At 47.1% G+C, this 27427-nt stretch overlaps 1 protein-coding gene across 1 annotated transcript in view; it reads right to left on the bottom strand.

The window, feature by feature from the left end:
- LOC147014830 (mitogen-activated protein kinase 14-like) overlaps positions 1 to 26388 on the bottom strand; it is a 31450-nt gene extending 5062 nt beyond the window's left edge. The window contains exons 1-8 of the mRNA XM_085853154.1: positions 26141 to 26388; positions 22520 to 22649; positions 10711 to 10769; positions 10017 to 10128; positions 2584 to 2613; positions 2430 to 2477; positions 2100 to 2214; positions 1806 to 1877 (exon numbers count right to left, since the gene is read on the bottom strand). Of these exons, the coding sequence (XP_085709280.1) occupies positions 1806 to 1877; positions 2100 to 2214; positions 2430 to 2477; positions 2584 to 2613; positions 10017 to 10128; positions 10711 to 10769; positions 22520 to 22649; positions 26141 to 26253 (679 nt within the window). The 5' untranslated portion in view covers positions 26254 to 26388. The remainder of the gene's footprint in view (positions 1 to 1805; positions 1878 to 2099; positions 2215 to 2429; positions 2478 to 2583; positions 2614 to 10016; positions 10129 to 10710; positions 10770 to 22519; positions 22650 to 26140) is intronic.
- Positions 26389 to 27427: the final 1039 nt, after the last annotated feature.

Genomic DNA, 27427 nt, shown 5'->3' with positions numbered 1-27427 from the left:
AATGAAATTTGCCACCGGGGGGCGGGGGGAGGGGGTCCTTCAAGGGTAAAATATCATTTTTAACCTTGGACCCATCTTGGATCTTGCCTATTTTAGAGGTGGGGTAAATTTTTGTGGGGGGCCAATACCAAAAGCAAGTAAAGTACCTTCAACGTTTAACATTTGTGTGACTTTTTGCCTTAAAATGGAAACATGAGGATGGTAATACATTACTTTTCAGATGTAGACCCATCTTATATGTTGCCTAATTTAGGAGCGGGACAACATTGCTTAAAGGGGAGGGGTCACGAGACAGAAGAGCAAACTTACTCCAACAGAACATAAAACGTTCAAACGACTTCGTGATTATCAGTTTGAATCTATTTTTTGAAATACATGCATGAAAACAATTCTGTAATGAAAACTACACCTTTCACTGAAACTGAAAGAGACAAACAGGCTTGGCAATCTGGGACGTACATCGGTCAGATAGTCTAAAGGGTACAACCCGACAAAAGAGGGGAGAGGGTGTTCGGAGAAGAGATGGTCAAACATCAGCAATTCCAAAGAAGTGGAACGACTTTCTGCGTGTCGATAAGAAAAAAATACAGAACGATTCAGCTGCTTGATGCAACGGGTCATTATGAGAGATGTACAGGGAAAATAAATATACCCAACTGAAGACAGCAGTGTTCACTGTTCTCCAGCGATGCTTCATGTTAGCAGACTTGCACCATGCTCGCATGAAGCAGCTGATACGTGCATGTTTTTGCATGCAGCAGATGCCATGAAGAACGGGTGCAAGAAGCTCATGATACGCACAGTTGACACTGATGATGTGGTGCTGGCGGTCGCAATCGTGAACAGGATCGAGCCTCATGAGCTGGGGGTAACCTTTGGAGTCGGTAGCAACTTTATGTTTGTCCTTATGTTTAAGCATTTGCTTTATGTTTAAGCATTTGAAGAGTTAGCCAGTATGCCTAATGTTATTAGCGACAGGTCAGTGTCGTTGATACAGCGATTTTTTTTGCTTCTGTATTGTAGAACAAGTGACCTCGATGATGTGAACGATGCCATAAACTGTTTGTGCAGAAGTCTCATTCATTGGAGGACATCCCACCAACATATCCGTCATGCCAGCCATCAGAGTAACCGTTGGAATCTCTGCCTGCATCCCAATCCACAGCTGCCAAGTCCTTCAGATTGGGGATGGACAAAAGTCTCTGGATTGTGGAAACTATTCTGGACCTCTCTACCAGAAGCATCTAAGACCCGTTAGGAACGGTTACACTGCAACTGTAAGAAGTCGTGCGGTGGGCACTGCAAGTGTTGTAAAGCTGGCTTGAAGTGTACTGTGCTGCGCACTTGCTCAAAGGACTGTCAGGAATAAAAATGGTGCTGATTTGACTTCCAGGAGCAGAGATGGTACAGTTACAAGGGTTAATGTCTGGCATAAGAATGGTGGCAAAGCTGCAGACAAACTACGGACTTACTGGGTCTGTTTGCAATTTTCTTTTATGTCTTGCCACCCTTTTCAATGTGTACATCCACCCCTAAAATATGAAAGATACAAGATAGGTCTACTCTACAAAATCTGAAATTGTACCAACTACCTCCATTCCTCATGTCAAAAAAAACCACAAGGTTGAAATGACAGTCATATTTACCAAAAAGTGCACAACTTCCCCTCCCCCCCCAATAAGGGGCTTAACGGCTGGACTAGTCCCCCCCTTAATGAAGTCAGCACGGACACCCTGCACAGGACGTGCCCACAGATCTAGGGCAAAAGTCGGAGTGGAAGGGACGTTGACCCATGTGAAGGATACAGTCGTTGCCAGGAAACAAAGTACGCCCAGTAAGTAGTTCTGCCATGATGCAGCCAACAGACCAGATGTCCACTAGAGGATCGGGGGAAATGTATGAAAGTACAAAATTAGTTTTATGTTCCAACTACCATTAAGGAATTAAAAATAACTTTTTTTTTAATCATCCTGTTCAATTAAACTTACGGCAGAAAAATGCACAGCATATGAAACAGCGGAGTGGACTCTCTTACGTCCGTTATTAAATATTTTAACAGCTGTAATTCATGCTCTGCAACAAGACACAGCCATCCTAACCCGTTTGGTTATAGTGCATCCAGTTGAGCATGATTTCAGGAGCTCGGTACCACCGTGTGGCTACGTAACCGGTCATCTCTTCATCGGTGAGCCGTGCCAGGCCAAAATCCAGGATCTGTCATCATATGAACACCATAAGTGCATTTCAACTAGCCTTACCTGCCAAGATACCTACCTGAAAAGCAAAAGATGGTTTAAATTGCATCAACTCCTACATGCCTTGACACTTCCATTTTTAAAAATGTACCTTGCGACGAATTACTATGATTCAAAAAACAAAATCTAAACCAACATTGTGCAGCAAAAATGCGAAGAGATCATCAATATGACCTTGAGTTCACAGTCTTCATTCACTGCCAGGTTGCTGGGTTTCAGGTCCTATGGAGAACAGCGGTATCGGTGTATTCGTAAAGGGTGAGATTAGCAAAGCCTCACTTCTACATATATTCCAGGGTGCATGTGCAGCAGGTTTATTACACCTTACCCTGTGAATGATCCCTGCTGAGTGGATGTACTGCAAAGACAAACAAACACAAGGAAAGTTAGCATCATCCATTGGGACCATACTCTGTGCAGAGCATTGATACTGCTTAACCAGTCTCCTTGGCTATTGGTCACAATCCTGGATGGGTCGTCACTGCAACACAGGATACCAGCAAGCTGGCACTCATTTTGCCGACCTCAGAAGGATGACAGGCAGAGTCAACCCCACCTGGTATTAATTCAACAGCCGAGGCGGATTTGAACTCAGGATCCTAGGATCCCAAGCCCACCACCCTAACCGTTAAGCCAACGCCAGGAATAAAGTTCGCACCAAGACTTCCGAACTTGAACTTTATTGTCCCAAATAGGTAGCAGTTTCCTGCTTAGCTTTGCCCAATTTGCCTTTATCTATATCAATATTTTCAAGTGTCTGTGCATTTGTGTGTTTGTATGTTATCCTTTCATTGCCGAACTGTAGCAGCTGGAGGCCCCACATATTGGGTGTAAATACTTCAGAATCTGGGAAAGGTTTGAAGCTTCCACACGTTGGCCTTGATGTCCGTTTTGAGGCCACCAAAGGCCGCTATAGAGGAAGATTGGGATGTGGGGTCAGACAGAGCTGCCGCCGGCCCACAGGCAAAAGGTAATCATCATGAGACCAATAACTCCATCGCGTTTAAATATCCAACGTGTCCTGAAACCACCGCCAAGAACAGCTCAGCCGTCTGGGCAGTGCTGGGTACCCCCCCCTCTCCAGGTCGCCCCTGCTAGTTAGCGATAAAAGTCAACCAAGTGTGGACTGACAACACATGTAGACTGGGACCATGGAAGCTACTCACTACAGTTAGCTGGCTTTCGATTAACAATCTGATTGGAAAATGTTAATTCCACTGGAACGAAGTACATTTACAACTGGTTTGAAAATGACAGGGGGAAAAAAAAAATCATGATTCACGCGAATAAATTGTGGAGACCAAGTTCCAATGCATGCACTTCGTATGAGATGGCGCTCTTGTGACTAGTTGTACCTGTGCGAGCACAGTTATTAACGCTCAGGTAAAGTTTGTTGTGGACATTTGTTAATGAACAACTCAAGGCTGCTTCAGGAGGTTTTTCAGACCTCGAGACATCGTTATACAAGTAAACACAGCAACAAACACGTGACCGATCCGAACCAATGACATTCATTCTCCAAGAAATATGTTATTGGGTGTATAAAGGAACATGACGTGCGTTTGCTTTTACTGCAGAAAACCCAAAATGGCCAAAACAATTCATCAACCTTCACACCACAACAATCCAGAACAATGGCTTTCCACTGGGTGGTAAACCATTACTCCAGTGTGGCACAAAATCATGCCGGTGATCATCGCTTGCAGAAGTGAGTTACAGACTGCTATCTGTTCGATATCGCTGCTATTTGTACCATTCAAGGTCCTTTCGAGGCTCATCCTGAACAGGATAGAACCACTTGTTGATTGTAGTACTCCCATCAGAACAAGCAGGCTTCAGGAAGAATCGTAGCACTGAAGACAATGCTCGAGCTGCAACTGACATCATTGAGACTGCCATTGAAGCATACCAGACATGTGGGCCTGTCTTCTTTCATGCGTCTTCTGCATAACAATGCGGTCTGGAAAAGTGGCCAGCTGCCGAAGCTGCACACGATAATACAACTGCCACAAGATCAGCTGAGACGATGGTTCCATGAACAGCTACAACTCCCAATTATGCCTATGCCTCAACATCCAGAAGTCACTCTACTTTGTTTTCCACATTCAGAACAGTAACACAGACAAAGAAGCCAGAAGGTAAGTTGAATAAAACCACAGCTTCCATTCACACGTGCTCCTACTTACCTCGACGTGCAAATGGACCGGTCCCTGACCTTCAGGTAGCATGCAGAGAAAGGATCAGGGGAAAACAGCTGCTGGAGTTAACGTTATGTATCTGCAGACTAGTTGGCCATGACTTGGGAACTGATTTTACGACCTTACGCACATCCTGCAGAATACTACGTATCTGCATGGGGAAGGAGCCACCACACCAAGAAGGTAGATGTGCACCTCAACTCTTGCTTAAGGGTCAACAGTGGATGCCTTCAACCTACTCTCACCTCCTCTTCCTCCTCTTCATTCGCATGCAGCAAACGGCTGCGGGTAACATCATTGGCTGAGGGCATGGCTGTGCCGCTGATGCAATTCCTCTATTACCATCACACTGGTACTCATTTCGCCAACCTCAGAAGGATGACAGGCTGAATCAACCCCACCTTGTGTTATTTCAACAGGTGACAGGGGATCAAACTCAGGACCCTAAGATCCCAAGCTCACCACCCCAACTGCTAAGCCAACACCAAGCTTCCTACTCCCACCTCCCAGTCCTTGTGGGCATCCATCCCAATCACATTAGACGAGCAGCTATCAACGCATGTCAGAACCCCAACCACCTCCAACACAACAAGCTAAGAGAAGATCTACCCCTCTCTGCCCTCTCCCAGAAGTTTGAAGAACCGTAAACCCTTTACTAGAGCAGCTCAAAGCTATAGCACAGCAGTCGATTGCCTGAGCAAACAGGTGGCAGATGAGGCAGTGGCCGCCGACAACACCTTCCCTGTTCTGCCAAGCGCCCTAGTTGTGATCTGCCTAGGAAGGAATTATGCCACCTAAACCGGCTCTGAACGGGTGCTCTGAATGTGTGCTGGCAGAATGTGGCCTCCCCAGACTGTGAATCGTCTTGCGAAAGACTGCCCCATACATCGCTTATCCGGAGGACGGCAAGAACTGCAGCACGTGACCACAAGGGCTCAAGGCTGGCTGAAAACAGCTAACTTCATGTCATCGGCCAACAACTCGGAGACATGCCACACAAAAGAAGAACACATACGATACCGACACACATGCTCAAGGGCTATCTAATGTTAGGAGGGAGCAAGGAGGTTAGCATCGTGTCAGAGTTGGGAGAGAAGCCAAACGGGGATTCGGAGGAGATAGGAGTAAGAGGACGGAATGTAAAGTTGGGGTTTTCCACACTCATGAAAACAGATGCCTGTTGAATGAAAAGAATAAAAGTGTTCGCCGAGCAGTGTGGTCTGATTTGTGTTGCACGGTCAGAGTGATTCGAGTCGTTCAACCGGCATCGCATGCACAGAGAACATGTCTAGCAACAAAGCGGGGAAAGTCCTGTTTTAATTTTCACATGATTCAAGGATCAGTTTGCTAAATTGTTGGAAAGATTCGAACGAGAAAAACAAACAAACATATACATTTTACGGATATTTTATGTTTTTCAAGCATGCCGTCACGGATCTCGTCTCGGGGGGGGGGGGGGGGGTAAATGTGGATAGATTGGAATCGTTATTTCCTCGTGCATGTTCGAACGATCGCGAAGTCAACGGTGGACCATCACAAATCCACACGCTTCCCACCTAAAGCAATAACGAAAGATGGCAAAAAGTTCCACCAGGAATGACCCAATATCAAATTTCGAGTTAAAAAAATATTTTCCCGTTTTGACCCCCTTGAGCTCAGTCCCCACCCACTGAGCAATGAACCCGGGGGGTTAAATCCGACAAATTGTTACATATTTCATGCATCCCCCATTGTTGATTGCTTCTACAAAGTTTCATTTTAGAACGTATTAAAATGTGTCCGTAATTGCATATTTTTTGGTATTTGACCTTTTGACCCTGGCTCAGGGTGTGGGGCCAAAAATGGAATTGCTCTTGCACCTTCTTGCCATGTGGAGATCATAACTACCAAGTTTTGTGAATTTCTGCCAAACTGTTTAGGAGGAGATTGCATGCCAAACGAACAAATGGACAGACAGACAGACAGACAGACAGACAGACAGAGATGGAGTCGATTACAACATCCACCCCCCACACCCCCCCCCCCCGTTTTTTTCAAAAAGCATGGGGATGATAAGCGCGATGTCATTAAAGAGGCAGTGTCGAGTGAAGTTCTGAGAAAGCTCTTGTCCTCTTCTGCCCAAGTGTTAGTGTCTAGGCCCGCTTGCCCCGCTCCCTACACTTTTCAATGTTCCCCGTGTACCATCTGTCTATTTCTAGTTCTCCGCTCGACTCACAGCATGGGCAAGCTGTGAAAAAGGTAGTGAGGCGATCAGATAAGGGACTCGATCACGTGCTGGGAGCAAGGCCGACATGTGATTGGGAAATTACCACCCCCCCCCATGCCAATCAGCGTGGGCACGTGAGCCTCGCACGGTTGGCACCGCCCAATCAGTGCATCCCACGTGGGAGCTCAGCAAGCCGGGGGGAGTAAATCAAATAAAAGAGCATTGCAGCTTTGGGGCTGGTGGCTTCTGGGTGACTTTGGCTCATGAAAGAGCTTCTGGAGAGCTTCTGAGTTCTGACGGTTCTTGCATCCTACCCTTGGTGCTGTAACGCATTCTCCGGTGGTCGTGCACATCTTGGTGGTCCCATGCAGCGCTCTAGTGGTTCCTATGCGAAGCCTGCAGTGGAAAGTACGCAGTGCAAGACAAGCTGTTCTGGCAGCTGAAAATACTCCTTGCTGCGTGGCAAACAGAGCGTCAGCGGACAGGTTCCATTCATTCTCTCTTTCTCTCTCTCCACCTCGTCAACCCGTATGAATGAGTAAGGTGTTATTATTTCAGGTTGGTCGAGCTTCCAAGGATGCGAAGGTATTTCATTCAGCATTCATAAATCACCGTCTGTTTTTTTGTTGTTGTTGTTGTTGTTAAACCACATGTGCGGTTGTGCTCTTCTCTTCACTGCCACATATCATTAGCAAATCCTGTTTGTTAATAAGAACTTGTGTGTGGTCATCAAGGAACTGGAACTCCATATGATTGGAATAAACCCGCAAAGCTGTCTGGGGACCGCGCAATTAAGGCGCTACAAAAAGCGAATCACCTGTGACAGTTTGATCGGACGCCTTTGACAGGCTGTTTCACTGCGGTCGTGTGGCCTGGATCGCCCGGTTCAACACGAGAGATACGCGACAGGACATCCTTAACCTCTTCAGTCGAAAATGGACAAGGCCCATATCTCACACCAGTCATACTCTCGACAACTATCCCGAGCACATGTCCTTAATACATGTTCAAACATCTGATAAACTACACTAATAAATGGTTCTAAGGCCTTCAATTCTAACAACTGCCCCCTCCCCCATAATCTTAACCATGTGAATACAAAATTGGTGGAATTTTTTCACCTCGCACAAAACCCCCTTCCCAGTTCTCTGCAATATTCACCATAAATCTCCGTGCTCTTCTCTTCCTCTCTTTTCCCTCAACCACCCCCACCCCTTCTCCTATCTCTTCTCTATTCCCTTTCCATCTCTCAAGTATATCCACCTAAATCACCCCCCCTTCTCATCCTCAACTCACCCTCCCATTTTGCATACATCTTTAGATGGGCACAGCTCCAGTGAGATTGAGATTAATGGCAGGATTATAATAATCACGTGCTTTTGACACAGTCTGGCACCCTGCCGTGCTCACCAGACTCTCTTCCTATGGTATCCAAGGCCATCTCCACTCATGGCTCGCAGATTTCCTCTCCTGTCGCAGTCAACGTGTGGCCCTAAATGGAGTTCTCTCATCCCCTCTTCCTGTCCAGGCTGGAGTTCCTCAAGGTAGCGTTCTGGGCCCTGTTCTTTTTCTGGTTTTCATCAATGATCTCTCCCGACTCTCTGGAAAATCCTCTATATTTCTTTGCTGATGACTCCACCCTCTACCGTTCCATCTATCATCCCTGAGACCGGCAAGCAGCAGCCTCTTCACTCTCTGCAGATCTGGATAAAATCACAAGCTGGTCCAGCATGTGGAACATGTCTTTCAATCCTGACAAATCTCACACTCTCACTCTGTCTCTCCGAAAGGACCGTTTGGCAACCCCCCCCATCCACTTTCTCAACAATCCTCTGGAAGAAATCCTTTCTTTCAAGTTTCTGGGTCTCACTATCTGCCATGATCTTTCCTGGGAAAGCCACATTTCAAACCTCGCCTCCAAAGCCAGTTTCCGACTGGGAATCCTCCGTCGTGCAAAGTTCTTCCTCGGCCCACCTGAGCTCCTGACCACATACAAAGCTTTCGTCCGCAGCCTGACGGAGTACTGCTCGCCCCTCTGGGCTGGTGCTCCTGCCTCTCACCTTTCACGGCTTCACGCTGTGGAAACCAAGGCATTTCAGATCATTGGCATCTCCTGCAGTGAGACCGAGTCTTTGGGCCTCTCACTCTCTCACCGCAGGCAGGTCGGTGGTCTTTCTGTCTTCTACCGTCTCCTCTCCGGTCTCCTCCCCCTTGCTGTGTCTGCGATTTGTCCCCACCATATTTCCGCAGGGCGCTCAAGGTCCGCCAACAACCCCCTTCTGGTAAAACTACCAAAATCACGAATTGCTGCTCACCTTCACTCTTTCATTCCTCTTTTTCCCCGCCTTTGGAATAAACTTCCTCACTCTGTTCAATACCATTCTTCCCTCCAGGCCTTCAAAACAGCTGTTCACCACCACCTCTTATCATCCCCCATCCAAATCCCCGATCTTCTATACCCCCGTTAATCCACCCCAAACCCACCTCCTTCAAATTCCCTGCTTTCCTTTCTGAAAGTCCCTGTGTTGTCCATCTTGTATTCACCATGTTCCCCACCCCATCCCTCTCCCTTCCACAGATCTCCTAATCTTTCTGTTCCCCACTGTTTTGTCCTTCCCACTCCTGCCCTTCTTGTCTCATGTCACCCCTTGCTGTGCGTTGTGTGTTGGCTCTCACACGAGCCTCGACAAGGTATACAAAAAAAAAAAAAAAATCCTGCTGTAGTATATTGTGCTAACATGATGGACCAAAACACCTCCACTGTGTAGCTTCACAACACTATCCAAAGGTTCTTGAGTCTTCACAGACTCACCAGCTGAGCACGGACTGCAAACAGAAGTTAACAAGGCAAGAAACGGCCAAAAGGCATCAATGACCTCTTTAATGCGATGCTGTTTGGATGTTACAAACGTCAAGCTCTGTGCCCGCGGGCTCTGCCTTTGTTTAAAACCACACAAGTGCCCATGAAGTGGGAACAGCACAAGAATGAAAAGTACGCAGAAAAACACAAATTTCCCCCACAAGGCTTTGGACTAAAAATGACTCACCACAAATGGTTATTACCCTGAAAGCAATTTGATTGTACTCCCAACTATAAATATCACTCCAATCCCATGTTGCAACATCGTTTTTCCACTTGACCTCAAAACCCATCTGAAACAACAACATAAGGCAGAGCATTACATCATCCTTATTAGCTTCAGGCCTGTTGAGCACCCGATGAGTTCCATTGTTAAAACTACTTTTATGATCAAAAGTTATGGGAGGGGGGGATAGTAAGTGTTTGGAGAAAAATAAAAGAAAGAGGAACGATAGGTATGGGGGAGAGGGTCGGGGGAGGTTGATTGCCATTTTTACCTTTAGGCCTCGAAGAATCTGGTAGACGAGGAACTGGACATGGTCGTCACTCAGCTTCTGGCACTTGACGATGTTGTTAAGATCAGCACCCATGAGATGGGTCACCAGGTACCTAGCAATTAGACAGACGTCAGATTGTACAAGTATGCAAAGTTAGTGGCTTTTTGATGTAATTGCCCCTTTCAATTTGTCTTACCTCTCTGCGTCCCCTTGGCTCGACACGTTAAATCCCCTCTACATCCCCTCTCTGCCGCTCTTCACCTTGTTCACATCCAAAGGTCCAGGCTTGCAGCTACCGTCCCACTGCTTTGTTTCCCTTTTCCCCAACCTTTGTCTAACTACGTGTCCCACAGCTGCTTCAAAGAGGCACCCGCCACCGTCTCAGGTCATCGTTCATCCTCGCCCATTCACTTCTGCATCTCAGATAATCCACTGCCTCACTCCTCGCAGAAGTCATTTCTCCATTCTGATTGGCCCTCTCCTCTCAGGTGTTGTTCTTATAAGTCACCTGACGTCTGGCTGGTTCTCACTACCCCAATATCAACGCAATACCCCACGGCCGCCTTGTTTTTGCACGAGTCCAAATTTTCTGAATAATACTACTGTCACACAATAATACCTCTCATTGTCAGAGGATATTTAATTCTTAGCAATGTGTGCAAGATACCGAATGTGAAATGAAACATTCTCTTACACATCGTTGAAATTCTCCAAGGATATGTCCGGTGTGAATACGTCCAGTAGGCCGATAACCTAAAGGAAATGGAGGCAGGGGGGTTGAAACAAAAGTGTCATGTGGGCAAAAGCTATATGTATGCTCATCAGATGAAAAGTAGCGCATCCACCATGTTGGTCCACAATAGGTGGAACATCATAGCATCACCACCAATCAGCTCCTCCAGCCAAGCTCGTGCGCATCATGAAAACGACATAACAGCAGCGATATCAGACAATAGAGTAATTATCGAGGAGCACATTAACTCGCCACGATCACATTGTGTACCTTAACTAACGACACCTGCACTCTGTTTGCAATAACTAACCATAACTGCACTGTGTTTATCAAGTAACCACAACTGAACTCATTCATTAACTAACCGCACTCTGGTCATAAACTGACAATCAGTGTCAACTAATTAACAACTGCACTCGTTCATTAACCAACCAAAACCACACTCAATCATTAATGAAACAATGCAGCGTTCACGCGTTCATGAATGATAACTCACCTACTCTTCACCAAGAACATCATGGGATTTCTTGATAAAATGACCACCAACGTGAGCAAATGGGACACCCGGCTTAACATCCATCTGAGGGATGGCACACTTTGTTTTCTTTTTGTTTGTTTGTTTGTACACATGACCGAGGCTCATAGTATAGTGAGAGCCGAATAGAAGGGACCAAGATCGAAAGGAGGGAACACCAATCGCAGAGAAGAAGTGACAGTGAGATCAAGGGGAGGGTGAGAAGGACACATGGGGGTGAACAAGCTGAATGAAACACAGCAAGGAGAGGGAGGGGAAAGCAGGGATGAAACAGTAAAGGAATAAACCAACTGACAACGAACAAACAGCTTGTGATGGGGGAGGAAAACAATAACCTGGAAAAAGGATAGCTTGGGAATGGGGTCATTTCGGGTGGAAGAGATCATGAGTACGGATGGTGGATGACCTGAGGTCGTGACTGACAGCTGTCGTGAGCCGTGGAGGGAAGAATGGGACTGAACAGACAAGTGAAGATGATCCCACAGGAAAGAGAAAAGAGGAACAAAGGAGTGGAGGTGAGCAGTGAGTTTGCATTTTGGGAGTTCCCCTAGTTTACTGTTCTGGCAAACCGTGTGCACCCTGCAGAAACCTGGGAGCCTGGATGTCATTGAAAGCCTGGATCGTAGTTTTGACCGAGGAAACCCATAATCCCAGCGGTTCCGACTCCTCATTCAGCATCTTGAGGGCCCCCAAAAAGGATATTTGGAATCTCCCCAAAGATGACTGCATCGTCTGTGAAATCAAGGTCAGAGGTCTTAATATCCCAAACGATGAACCGCAGCTTGATCTCTCCAACATCCTCCGCAGAATCCAATCCATTCAAGCGCTGAAAAGTGTGGGGGCCAGTACACACCCCTGACGAACTCCAGTAACAACTGGAAATAAGTCAGAGATGGTACCACCACATCTCACAGCACTCTCAGTACCAGAGTAGAGTTCAGACATCAGATCGATCAGTTTTGGTGGCACCCCACGAAGACCAAGAATCCTCCAGAGGACATCCCGATTCACTGAATCGAACGCTTTACAGAGATCAACATAGGCTGCAAGCAGCCCCTGCCGAAGCTCTCGTCTGCGTTCGGTGAGTACACAAAGGGCAAGGATACGGTCAATCGTTGACCTCTTTGGTGTAAAGCCTGACTGCTCTGGACGCTGGTGCTCAAGCAGATGGTGGTGAACCCCATCAAGAATTATACTCGCAAAGACCTTGCCCGGCACGAAGAGCAGTCTCACCACTCAGTAGATGTTGCAGTCCTAGTGAGCCCTTTCCAGAGAGGGACAACAAGGCCCCTCTTCCAGTCAGTTGCGATGATGCCTGTGTTTCAGGCAGAGCACAAAACTGCATGCATCGACACGAGTACAGCATTTTGACCAGCCTTGAGAAGTTCAGCATGGATGCCACAGATTCCTGGAGCTTTACCCCGTTTCAACCAGTTCACCGCAGCCCGTGTTTGCACAAACTAAGGTGGATCACAGTTGATTGGAGGGTCAGCAATAGGGATAGTAACACCACTGACATCCAACTCAACAGCTGGTGGATTAGCCTGGTACAGCCGCTCAAAGTAACCGGCCCAGCGGGCCTTCACTTCGGACTCCTCTGTAAAGAGCCCACCACCTCCGCTCTAACTGCAGTACACCGAGGGACGGGCTTGAAGAAACGCAATGTGGAAATTCCCCTGTAAACAGGATGAGAATCACTTGACTTCGGGTGATGCTCTACCCCCTCACAGATTCCTCGCACATAGGCCTCCTTGTCCACCCTCAGTGCACGTACAGTTTTACGCCTCAGCTCCCTGAACAGCTCAGCTCTGCCATTCAGCCTGGCCCTGCGACGCTGGTCAATGGTATCCAGTGTCCCTTTAGAGACAAAATTCTTCTTTGCCCTGCGGTGAGTTCCAAAACATCCACCGGCAACATCAAGGACGGTGGTTTTGAAGGCACTCCACAACTCTTCAGGATCCCCCAAAGCACCCAGACCCCCCAAATCCCCACTCAGCCTGTTCACAAACTCCTCAGCTACCCTCTCATCCTTCAGCTTGCCAAAATGCGGCCTAGGCTGACATGGTACCATTCTCCCAGATGCAAGCTGCAACTTCAGAGTTGCTATCACAAGCCTGTGGTCAGTATTGAGGAACTGAGCACTCCGGTAGACCCTGCAGTTCTGGATCATCCTCCAACGACCATGAACGAGCACATGGTCAATGGGGCATTCCATGTCAATTGGACACATTTTTCAGCGAAATTTTGATACATCATCTCAGATTTCACTTTTTTTGTGCAAGTGTTTGTATCAACGGTAAAACATTGTCAATTTTCAGACCTGGGGGCCCATCGGGGCCCATTTTAGCCCCCCCCCCCAAATTTGGGCACCCCTGGTTGACCCATAATCTTCCAGTGACCATATCACAGGTTGTAGTGGCCCGATTTTGATGATCTTGGTATCAAAATGCTCGTGAAAGCGAAATCTTTCAAATCGCGTAAAGTAAAATCACTCCGAAACAGTAATTCAAAAAGTTATAGTTTGTGGCGCCCTTTGACCTTGGGCCCCCACTCCCCAACCAAACCGATGATCCCGATTTTTTTTGTGTGAGTATACCCCTTCATATACTCCAACACCTCAGCATAAATTAAAATGGGATCCCAATGGGTTCAAGTGCGATTATGGTTTTATTGTTTGGGGTCCACATATCACTAATTCTTGATTCGACATTTGGCGACGTTTGCCGTCATCGTTTCAATGACGTCACCTGCTGGCAGGCGACTTTATGTCTGAAATTGACAATCATCATCTCTGGACTATTATTTATATATATATATATATATATATATATATATATATATATATATATATATATATATATATATATATATATATATATATATATATTGCATCATTTGCGAAAAATTATTCTGCCTATTGTGTCTATTGATTTTTAAGTGTAAATTTTTTGTATAACCATCATCGAATGAAGTTATAAATGGGATAATCTCAGTTTCTGCATATTTTGCAGTAAGCATGGCGACTGAAGATCGAAAGGAGTTCCGAAAATACTGTTGCGATCCGTTCAGCTGCCATAAAACGAAACAACGAAAAGATCTTCGCAATGCGTCAAATGATATGTTGATGAAATTTTCTTCAAAGGTGAAAAAAGATGACAGACTTTGTACTTCGTGCAGAAAAAAAAAAAAACTTTCTCGGTTGTCACCAGAGCGTATTGAAGAATCATCTTCGACCAGTTCGAAATTATCATCAGAAGGTACTATCGAAGGCATTGCAGAATCTATTTCGACAGATGAGGACGAGGAGGTTTTTGAGCGAGAAGCAGAAGTTAACCTATTAAACCAGTCGTTATCGATGATCAGCGAAAGCCCATTCGGCAAACGAAAGGCGGAAAGGAACCCAGGGTACGTTCCTGAAAAGCGAAGTAAAGTGGAAGATTCTGTGCGAAAGAAATTCGAACTAGTTGCTGGACCAAGCACTGCAGAGAAAACACAAAATACAGTGTCAAAATGTGATGAAAACTGAATGCCAGAGGTGATCAAAAGCCTGAAATAAAAATACGTCGTTTCGAGCCGTTCAGAGCAAATACGTATCCTGACAATATTTGCTAGCAATATGAGCACCAGAGGGATGATGTGTGAATTCAGTTGCTCCCAAAGAATGGCTGTGCAAGCCAAAAATTTAGAGAATGAAAATGGAATGCCATCGTCTCCAAATCCCAAACAGGGTAAAATATTGCCCGACGAAGTGAAATCCGCCGTAACCGAATTTTACCGAAGTGATGAAGTCAGCCGAATAATGCCGGGAAAAAAGGACCGTGTGGTGGTCAGGAATGAACATGGAAAAGACAAAATTCAAAAGCGCCTGGTACTAAACAATCAAGGAACTGTTTCAGAAATTCAAAGAGAAGAACCCTGGCTTGAAAGTTGGATTCGCGGAGTTCGCCATGCTCCGTCCCTCGGAGTGTGTCCTGGCCGGTTCAGGCGGTACACACAGTGTATGTGTATGTGTCGGGAATCGTACCTTTCATTTGTTAACTTTGCTTTAGAAGTCATTATATGCTTTTTGCAGGCTTGGTGATAAAATATACTCTTGGCTGGCTGCTTGTGAAAAAGGACAATTAGAGCAGTGTATGCAGAAAAATGATTATAATTGACCTTGAGTAATTCAAAGAAACACTGTGAGAACAGGAACCATTACATGCTCTTATCTCGACTTGTGTTTCACCATTCTTGTAATGAAAGGACGAATTGTGAGATAAACATTTGTCCAAGGATACAACCGAGAATATAAGAGGGTAATATAGCCGTCTCAGACTAGCGACGGTGCCCTCCGAGCATCCTTAAGGTTATTGATGTTCCTGGTGTTGCCGTGCTCCGTGCACATACCTTGATAAATGATATTAAACAGCCTTTCTCTCAAGTACAACATCTGTCCTCAAATACCTTGGTGAAGGGTGATCCACGGAACGACATATGTACGATACATCAAAATATGAAACTCGTGATGTTTGGTTCCAAAATGCCACAGATAGCCGAACTTCCGAGCTATCATCACGTGATAGCACGCATAGTTTGTAACCCAGCACAACCGGCATACTATCGCTTCCAGTTCCTGCATGTGCATGTGGAAAATTTATGTACAATATACTGATATAGTGTATTGGAAATCTTGTGTTCAAATATTGTGCTATGTGTTGTGGCGTATTGTGTGTCCAGCACCCGAGTCCCCGAACAATAAAACCATCATCACGTTTGAACCCATTGAGATCCCATTTTCATTTATGCTGAGGTGTTGGAGTATAGGAAGGGGTATTCTCACGCGAAAAAAATCGGGACCATCGGTTTGGCTGGGGAGCGGGGGCCAAAGGTCAAAGGGCGCCACAAACTATAACTTTTTGAATTACTGTTTCGGAGTGATTTTACTTTACGCGATTCGAAAGATCTCGCTTTTACGAGCATTTTGATACCAAGATCAGCCAAATCGGACCACTCCAACCTGTGATATGGCTTCTGGAAGATTGTGGGGCAGCCGGGGGCGCCCAAATTTGGGGGGCCCGTAAGATGGGCCCCGATGGGCCCACAGGTCTAAAAGTTGGTATTTTGAGTTTTTTCACCCAAGTGAATAAATGACCAACATATGGGGAGAAAATGAGGCATTGGTGTCGGGAGGGTGTGTACACTTGACATGGAATGCCCCCAATCTCCTTTGCCACATCACCAGCGTTGGAATACCAAGTCCAGCGATGAGCCTGTGGGCGCTGAAACCATGAACCGGCCACCCTAAGTCCATGAGTTCTTTCAAAGTCAAGGAACTTAGTGCAATTCTGGTTCACAGTTCCAGACCCATGGGGACAACACATTTCTCATAACCATCCCTATCAGTTCCAGTCAATGCATTGAAATCCCCCAAGACTATGTACAAGAGTTCTTCTTCACCCCACAGTCCAAGACATCCACCGGCGGTAGAATACAGAGAAGCCACCAAACTGCTTGTGATGCGAAAGTAACAGGCCTAGACACTTAGCTTCATCATGGAAGATCCCAATGATTTTGAGGACCTTGCTTTTGCACGGCATCAATAATGGTAAGGTACGAGGCAGTGGCGACACACCAGACCAAAGCGGAGAGCAGTACTCCATCAAGCCACAAATTAAGGCCTTGTAGATTATCAAAAGTTCAGACTGGCCAAGCAAAGACCTTGTACAATGAAGGATGACCTTGCTTATAATTGGAAAGTGCCATCAGGTCTTTGAAGAAGGAAACAACTTTGAGAGTTCAGCCTTAAGGTTGGCCAGATGTTGTTTGCTGGCTTTCCTGAGAGTGGACACACACTTGTTCCGGGCGTTAATATCAGGAGAGGTGGAAATGAAAGACCAGTCTTGATATGAGAAGGCAGCTTGCAGTCGCTGCCAGTCAGCTTCGGTGAACTTTGGTGAACAGGTAAACAGCTTAGGTGAACTTCCAGACTCTACGGTACTGAGGCAGCTCTTTGAAAATAGCCATGTTGACTTTCACAAACAAGTACATGTTGAGATGAACCTTTTGGAGATAAAGAGGAACAAGAGACATAAGTCAGAAAATTTGTCATTACCAAGTCAAGAATTGAGGATGTGCAATTATGAGAAATTTGGGTCAGAAAGTTCACTGATTTGGTGAGGCCCATGGAGTTATAAAAGTCATCTGCTACAATCCCATGGCTGGTTGAAGAGGTACCAACACCCAGGCAATTGGCATGGTGACAGATGAAATAACTGCATATGATAAAGAGAAAGTTGGGATGGGTGGTTATAAGGTGGTCCATGTTGGCAGACAAGGAAATGTAAATAGAGTTGGTCCTGTAAGGAGGATGATACAGCACACAGACAAACAAGAGGTGGTTGGGGAGTGGAAAGTACAGCAGAGGTACTCCTGGGGGATAGAAGAGGGAACGTTAGTACATGGACAATGGGAAATGGAGTTATTGACATAATCTGCAACTCTGCCACCGGAATGGTGGTTCGGCCTGTCAAACCGGAAAGGACAATATCCAGGGAGAGACACCGGGGAATTGGGGACATCCTGTGTGAGGAAGGATTCCTTTAGGCAGATAATGGTAGGTTTACCAGTGGCACATTGCAGGGGGAGAAGAGACGACCCAGGACGCAGGGGGAGAAGAGAGGGGCCAGGACGCAGGGAGAGAAGAGAGGGGCCAGGACGCAGGGGGGGAAGAGAGGGGCCAGGACGCAGGGAGAGAAGAGAGGGGCCACGACACAGGGGGAGAAGAGAGGGGCCAGGACACTGGGGGAGAAGAGAGGGGCCAGGACGCTGGGGGAGAAGAGAGGGGCCAGGACGCAGGGGGAGAAGAGAGGGGCCAGGACGCAGGGCGAGAAGAGAGGGGCCAGGACGCAGGGCGAGAAGAGAGGGGCCAGGACGCAGGGGGAGAAGAGAGGGGCCAGGATGCAGGGGGAGAAGAGAGGGGCCAGGACGCTGGGGGAGAAGAGAGGGGCCAGGACGCAGGGGGAGAAGAGAGGGGCCAGGACGCAGGGAGAGAAGAGAGGGGCCAGGACGCAGGGAGAAGAGAGGGGCCAGGATGCAGGGAGAGAAGAGAGGGGCCAGGACGCAGGGGGAGAAGAGAGGGGCCAGGACGCTGGGGGAGAAGAGAGGGGCCAGGACGCTGGGGGAGAAGAGAGGGGCCAGGACGCAGGGGGAGAAGAGAGGGGCCAGGACGCAGGGGGAGAAGAGAGGGACCAGGACGCAGGGAGAGAAGAGAGGGGCCAGGAAGCAGGGAGAGAAGAGAGGGGCCAGGACGCAGGGAGAGAAGAGAAGGGCCAGGACGCAGGGAGAGAAGAGAGGGGCCAGGACGCAGGGAGAGAAGAGAGGGGCCAGGACGCAGGGAGAGAAGAGAGGGGCCAGGACGCAGGGAGAGAAGAGAGGGGCCAGGATGCAGGGGGAGAAGAGAGGGGCCAGGACGCTGGGGGAGAAGAGAGGGGCCAGGACGCAGGGGGAGAAGAGAGGGGCCAGGACGCAGGGCGAGAAGAGAGGGGCCAGGACGCAGGTGGAGAGAAAAGAGGGGCCAGAGCGCAGGGGGAGAAGAGAGGGGCCAGGACGCAGGGGGAGAAGAGAGGGGCCAAGACGCAGGGGGAGAATAGAGGGGCCAGGACGCAGGGAGAGAAGAGAGGGGCCAGGCCGCTGGGGGAGAAGAGAGGGGCCAGGACGCAGGGGGAGAAGAGAGGGGCCAGGACGTAGGGCGAGAAGAGAGGGGCCAGGACGCAGGTGGAGAGAAAAGAGGGGCCAGGGCGCAGGGGGAGAAGAGAGGGGCCAGGACGCAGGGGGAGAAGAGAGGGGCCAAGACACAGGGGGAGAATAGAGGGGCCAGGACGCAGGGAGAGAAGAGAGGGGCCAGGACGCAGGGAGAGAAGAGAGGGGCCAGGACGCAGGGGGAGAAGAGAGGGGCCAGGACGCAGGGGGAGAAGAGAGGGGCCAGGACGCAGGGGGAGAAGAGAGGGGCCAGGACGCTGGGGGAGAAGAGCTCTCAACGGAACCCCTTCATCTCCTCTCCCTGTCAAGGCCAGAGTACCCCTAGGCAGTGTTCTCGGTCCATTTATTCCTAATCTTCATCAATGATCTCACTGATTCCCTGGATAATCCTCTTCATCTCTTTGCTGATGATTCCAATCTCTGCCGTGACATCCCTCATCCTTCTGACAGACAGACAGCAGCCTCTTCTCTTTCCTCAGACCTTTACAAATTCACAAACTGGTCAAACACTTGGAACATGTCTTTCACTTAAACTCTTGGGTCTCAGTCTCACTCAGCCATGATCTCTCTTGGACAAACCACATTTATGAGTTGGCCTCCAAAGCCAGATGCCAGCTGGGAATCCCTCCATCACACAAAGTCCTTCCTTGGCACAGCTGAACTCTTATCCATCCAAACGGCCTTCATCCACAGCTTGATGGAGTACTACTCTCCCATCTGTGCTGGCGGCTCTGCCTCACATCTTGCTCAGCTCGACACCAAGGAAACCAAGGCCTTTAAGATTATTGGAAACTCCAGCGATGAAGCTGAGTGTATGTGCCTATCACTTTGCCATCGCAGACAGGTCGGTAGTCTATCTGTCTTCTACCACCTCCTTTCTGGTCTTGCACTTTCTGCCCTCTCCATACTTTCTCCTCCCCAGGTTTTTGCAGGGTGCACACGGTCCACATGCAACCTCCTTTTGGTGAAACTCCCAAAATCCAGAATCATTGCTCACGTCCACGAATTTGTTCCCTCTGCCACCAAAGGTGGATGGAGGCTACGTTTTCAATCCTGTCTGTCTGTGTCTTTCTTTGTCTGTTTGATTGTGATCAGATTCAGACAGAATTTGGTGGAGAGCTTGGGTATGTAACAAGGAAGAATGAATTAGATTTCGGTGAACATCTCAATCCGGATCCGGACCTGTGAATTTTTAAAGTGATCGGTCTATAACGATATATAGCACAATATCTCAATAAGTTACGGACGGATTCGGACGAAACTTGCTGGATGAGTTGGTTCGGTGACAATAACAAACTGATTAAATTTTAGTTCAGGTACAAATCCAGATCCTGCCTATTAGTGGGATACAAAATGTAAACTAATCAGCCTGGCGGAGGTATGCTCTCTACCGAGCGCCCTTCTAGTTCCTCTTTTTATCCGACCTGTGGAACCAACTTCCACATTCTCTTTGATTACCAATGATTGCTCGTGTTCTTGAGGGTTTTTTTTAGCTGACCGTGTGATGAAGGATATTAGACGCGATTGATCCGCAACAATTTGGTGATATGAAAGGATGTTCCATGAATCACTATATAGTAAGTATGTTGGATTGTATACACAAGGGCCTCGGTAAACGCGCTGCTATGCAGATTCTGTGCTGCCACTTTTTGTAAGGCAATTGACCATATAAACCACACGACTGCGGTTGAAAAGATCGTTGAACTTGGAGTGAACCGTGCAATTTTGGCCACAATTTGTAACGTCCTTTCACAGCAATGTCAGATTGTTCAGTACAACGGAACTATCGATTCACTTCAACTCTCCTGTGGAGTACCGCAGCACATGAAACTTGGACCGATCATCTTTGTTGAGGTGGACAATGCCGCCACTACCGCATGCAAACGCCGATGAAAATCCGCCTATGATCTCAGTATCGTTGGAATATTGGAAAGAAGTGAAGTGTTGCACGTCGTCGCATTTGGACTTACTTGGTGAATGGTGTGGTGACGATGACATGATGCGCGAGCCGGAGAAATGTACGGTAATGTGGATATCATTTCTTCGCAAACCGCTACATTCTCTTGAACTAGCGATCAACGGTGTTTCCTTGGAAACCGTTTCATTTATGAAGCTCCTCGGTGTCATAATTCAAGACGATCTCAGGTGGAATCAACCGGTTGAGCACATCGTCAGCAATGACTCTCGACGTTTGTACATCTGAAACTCGAGAAGATCGGTGTGAAAGTTGGAGATTTTGACATAATCTACAAGATGTACATTCACCCCATCAGAGAATTTGGAGCACCTGATACGGAGTTCAGGTCTCACAATATCACGCGCAGCTGAATATCGAGCAAGAACTCTGTGCATGATCACCTTCCCAAATCATCTTCCTTATCCTCACCTTTCACGTGCTTTCAATATCGCTTCCCGTGCTGGTCGTCGCGTTCAACTCATCACACACTTTGTTAAGCCTGTACTCGTCTCCAGTCGTCATCGCCACCTTTTTCCTCAAACTCGACAATCCGTATCGAGATGTAGTTGGAGAAACTCGAAACAAATCGATATACCGCAAACACGAACACAACAATATCGACTCATCCGTTCCATTCCTTGTCCATCTGTTTGAATATTTTTATATATATATATATATATATATATATTTCTTTGTTTATACCATTTTACTCATTGTTTTTGTTTATTTTGTTTGTTCCTTGGATATTGCCCGTTTATGTCTTTTTGAGTTTTAATTATCAGCTCTACCTTTTTTCGATTTATGTTTTGTTGTCGCATGTGCCATATTTATATTTTTATATCAATTTTCATGATTTTTTTTCGAAACTAACCATTAATTTAGTTACGGTACGTTAAACCTTTTCAATAGCAGAGTTCGCACGGTTTATATTTTTGATGCCAAATGATATTTACGAACTGTATTTATATCAGTAATTTTTTTTGTAAAACAAATATCCTTCGTCTTTAGACTTTTGCTTGATGTTCGACAACAAAACCGAAACTATTATTATTATTATTATTATTATTACGAGTAAATACAACCCGTCGCTTCGCTGATAGGACTCTTAAGGGGTGGGGGGGGGAGAAAGAGGGAGGGGGTGGGGGGAAGGGGAGTTAGCAGAGAGAATATGTTCGGCTTTATGACAACGCATGCACGCACGCACGCACGCACGCACGCACGCACGCACGCACGCACGCTCGCACTAGTACTGTATAGACATAAAGGGCCGTCCAGCAGGAAGATGTGGGAATCGATAAGTGATTACAACCATTGATTAACGAGCGAGATGACACGTTCGTCAGATGACATGCATTACCCACACACAGCATATCCATTGGAAAAAGTTTCAGGAAAGAAGAAACTTAACAAGCAGGTGACGTCATCACAACCACCCCCACTCCCTGGAATACCAGCAAGTTCATCTCACAGAAATCATTCAAACGGCGTACACGTGCCGCGTGTCATCACACGCGTGTGTCTATTCGCGTGCAGCTCACATTTTCATGTCTCATGTGCTTGAGTAACCGCAGCTCTCGATATGCGCGCTTTGCATGAATAAGGGACTGAAAGGGGCGAGACAGCTTTTTCACGGCCACCTTGTGCTGCAGATGCGAGTCCATGGAGGAGCTGTGAATGACAGGGTACATAGACAACTTAGTGGAGTGTACACTGCCTCAGACAATTGCTCTCCCAGGCTGCCAGTCGCTCCCATACGGTTTATTAATCTTTGTTCCCAATCCCATAGATCTCATGTGCCATCCTCCATCTCTCCTCACCCCCACCCTATCCGCGCGATTCTAAGCAACCCTCGTCTCGGCTCCTCGGAGAGAAGTTGAACGGACAGGGTGCAGAGGTCATTGTCCATTGGCCATGTCCTTTGTGGGGTTGGTGTTGCCAGTTCTCGGGCTCAGCCGAGTGTGGCCTGGCTCTACACGGTGGACATTCCCTGGTAAAGTTATCACTTGAAGAACCATCTGACAAAACAGACTCATCATCACAAGGATTGTCTAACCGGGAAAGCGGGATTTCTAAAGAAATGCCCTTGTCCGTTTCTGCATTCAGTTTTGACTCCTTTACCATTGGCTGTACAACATACGACATTGGTATCTCATCCACAAGGTGCTACAATAGGGTTCGTAATAGGAGGACACTCTCATTTTAATGTGGACACAAGGGAGGAGACAAAACAAGAACCTGTAAGTACTTTTACAACATCGTTCGACGAACTTTTGGAGTAAAGTAAATAAATAAAACCAGGAACCAGGGGATTACAGAGGTACATCGACAAAGAGATCAACATTGGTGGGAGGATAGGACAGTTTAACAAATGGACTACAAACTTCTTGGATGGACAGACAGAATGATGGATGGATGGGCAGAGGGATTGTTGGACAGACGGATGGACAGCCAGAGTGATAGTTGGACAGACGGATGGACAGAAGGAGTGACAGTTGGCCAGACAGATGGAGTGATAGTTGGGCAGACGGATGGACAGAAGGAGTGACAGTTGGCCAGACAGATGGAGTGATAGTTGGACAGACGGATGGACAGAAGGAGTGACAGTTGGCCAGACAGATGGAGTGATAGTTGGACAGACGGATGGACAGAAGGAGTGACAGTTGGCCAGACAGCCAGAGTGATAGTTGGACAGACGGATGGACAGCCGGAGTGATAGTTGGACAGACGGATGGACAGCCGGAGTGATAGTTGGACAGACGGATGGACAACCGGAGTGATAGTTGGACAGACGGAGTGATGGATGGACAAATGGAGTGATAGTTGGACAGACAAATGGATAGGGTGAGAGTTGGACAGACGGAATGATGGTTGGACAAATGGAGTGATGGTTGGACAAATGGAGTGATGGTTGGACAGACGGAGTGATGGTTGGACAGACAAATGGACAGAGTGAGAGTTGGACAGACGGAGTGATGGTTGGACAGACGGAGTGATGGTTGGACAGACGGAGAGAGTGTTGGACAGACGGAGAGAGTGTTGGACAGACGGAGTGATGGTTGGACAGACGGAGTGATGGTTGGACAGAAGGAGTGATGGTTGGACAGACGACTGGACAGAAGGAGTGAGGGTTTGACAGACGACTGGACAGATGGAGTGATGGTTGGACAGACGACTGGACAGATGGAGTGATGGTTGGACAGACGACTGGACAGATGGAGTAATAATTGGAGAGTGGGATCGATAACGTGTGAAGATATTGGATGGACAGACAGTAATAAGACAGACAGTACCCGAGAGGAATGTGATGAGGACATCGGACGGACAGACAGAGAGAGTGAAAGATAATTTCTGAGTTTGATAAGTCATTTGGCTTGGTTACAATAACTCGGGATGTCGGACAGACAGTGATAGGACAGACAGTGATAGGACAGACAGTGATAGGACAGACAGTGATAGGACAGACAGTGATAGGACAGACAGTGATAGGACAGACAGTGATAGGACAGACAGTGATAGGACAGACAGTAATAGGACAGACAGTAATAGGACAGACAGTACCCGAGAGGAATGTGATGAGGACATCGGACGGACGGACAGAGAGAGTCGAAGATAATTTCTGAGTTTGATAAGTCATTCGGCTTGGTTACAATAACTCGGGATGTCGGACAGACAGTGATAGGACAGACAGTGATAGGACAGACAGTGATAGGACAGACAGTGATAGGACAGACAGTGATAGGACAGACAGTAATAGGACAGACAGTAATAGGACAGACAGTAATAGGACAGACAGTACCCGAGAGGAATGTGATGAGGACATCGGACGGACGGACAGAGAGAGTCGAAGATAATTTCTGAGTTTGATAAGTCATTCGGCTTGGTTACAATAACTCGGGATGTCGGACAGACAGTGATAGGACAGACAGTGATAGGACAGACAGTGATAGGACAGACAGTGATAGGACAGACAGTGATAGGACAGACAGTGATAGGACAGACAGTGATAGGACAGACAGTGATAGGACAGACAGTGATAGGACAGACAGTAATAGGACAGACAGTAATAGGACAGACAGTACCCGAGAGGAATGTGATGAGGACATCGGACGGACGGACAGAGAGAGTCGAAGATAATTTCTGAGTTTGATAAGTCATTCGGCTTGGTTACAATAACTCGGGATGTCGGACAGACAGTGATAGGACAGACAGTGATAGGACAGACAGTGATAGGACAGACAGTGATAGGACAGACAGTGATAGGACAGACAGTGATAGGACAGACAGTAATAGGACAGACAGTAATAGGACAGACAGTACCCGAGAGGAATGTGATGAGGACATCGGACGGACAGACAGAGAGAGTCGAAGATAATTTCTGAGTTTGATAAGTCATTCGGCTTGGTTACAATAACTCGGGATGTCGGACAGACAGTGATAGGACAGACAGTGATAGGACAGACAGTGATAGGACAGACAGTGATAGGACAGACAGTGATAGGACAGACAGTGATAGGACAGACAGTGATAGGACAGACAGTAATAGGACAGACAGTAATAGGACAGACAGTAATAGGACAGACAGTACCCGAGAGGAATGTGATGAGGACATCGGACGGACGGACAGAGAGAGTCGAAGATAATTTCTGAGTTTGATAAGTCATTCGGCTTGGTTACAATAACTCGGGATGTCGGACAGACAGTGATAGGACATGAAGATTAATAATTCATGAGAAAAATGAACATCGAGTCGGTTTGAAGGGCCAAGTTGTGTTTCCAGGAAGTCTCGCAAACAAATCCAGGAAGCGAGAAAGCAAAAACCTGCACAAAGAACACGGAGCCGTCCAAACCTTGGGACTCGGGACTAGGGACGACTAAGGACTCGGGACTCGGGACTAGGGACGACTAAGGACTCGGGACTAGGGACGACTAAGGACTCGGGACTCGGGACTAGGGACGACTAAGGACTCGGGACTCGGGACTAGGGACGACTAAGGACTCGGAGGTCGGGACTAGGGACGACGATGGACTCGGGACTAGGGACGACTAAGGACTCGGGACTCGGAGGCGAGTCAAAGTCCCGTCCCAATCCCCGAGCGGGCCGTCGGGCCTACCCGGGCCGCGGTGCGACGATTCGAATGGTTCCCGCCCTCAGGACCCACCACACTGAGCCGTAGGCCCCGGAGCCGACGGGGGTGAGCGCCGTGTACCGCAGGGGGACTTCCCACACGGTCCTGTTGAGCTCGTGGCGGTAAAAGCCCTTCCGAGCGGACATCGTGGGACTCTCCCTCCGGACTCAGCAAGCGGACAATAAGGGCGGCATCTAGCGGCGGAAAACAAGTCAAGGGAAGTGGAGCTGCGGTGGGTGTTGGTGAAGGGGGAGGATCGAGGACGGAGTGGGAGAACTGGAGGGGTTCGAGAGGAAGGAGAAGAGGGCGGGGTGAGAGGAGAGAGGATGGAGGGGAGGAGTGAGAGCAGAGGGAGTGTCGCAATGGTGAGTGTGGGAGGAGTGAGAGTGGAGTGAAGGGTTGGAGGGGATGGGGAGGTCCGAACCTTCACCTGAACCTTCACCTGAACCTTCACCCGAACCTTCACCCTAACCTTCACCCGAACCTTCACCCGAACTGGCAGAGGTGTTGGAGAAGGGGAGAGACTGGTGGAGTTCGTAAGATGGAGGATTGTGGGTTACACAAGGTTAATATTGATGGTTGAGACGGGACACCCAGGGCCCGATTTACTTGCTTGTGCCCCCCCCCAAATGTTTTTTTCACATACACATACATATATATATATATATATATATATATATATATATATATATATATATATATATATATATATATATATATATATATATATATATATATATATATATATATATATATATATATATATATATATCGTAATATCGTAATATTGTAATGTAAAAAAAAAAAAGAATTACAACATAATGTGACACATCAATAATTTTTAAGCAAATTAGTTTCATATCAAGTACATAGAAGTAAATCAAGTTCCATATCATGTACATCTTACACAAAGAAATAATGGAAAAATACAATGAAACTGAAGCATAATAAATTTAAAAATGAACTGTTATCTTTTTCGTTACCTTATTTTACTTTATTCATTTTACTACAGGACCTACTAGCCTACTCGATATACTATATACAATAGGGCCTACTATCTTACTCTATATACTATATACTATAGGGCCTACTAGCTTACTCTATATACTATATACTATAGGGCCTACTATCTTACTCTATATACTATATACTATAGGGCCTACTAGCTTACTCTATATACTATATACGATGGGGCCTACTATCCTACTCTATATACTATATACTATAGGGCCTACTAGCTTACTCTATATACTATATACTATGGGGCCTACTATCCTACTCTATATACTATATACTATAGGGCCTACTAGCTTACTCTAT

The sequence above is a fragment of the Eptatretus burgeri genome, chromosome 13 (assembly GCF_056783735.1).
Source record: "Eptatretus burgeri isolate ZD-2024b chromosome 13, Ebu_testis_v1, whole genome shotgun sequence".
NCBI classification, from domain to species: Eukaryota; Metazoa; Chordata; class Myxini; order Myxiniformes; family Myxinidae; genus Eptatretus; species Eptatretus burgeri.
Note: the sequence above shows the minus strand (reverse complement) of the source record. Positions and strands in the feature narration are given on the sequence as shown.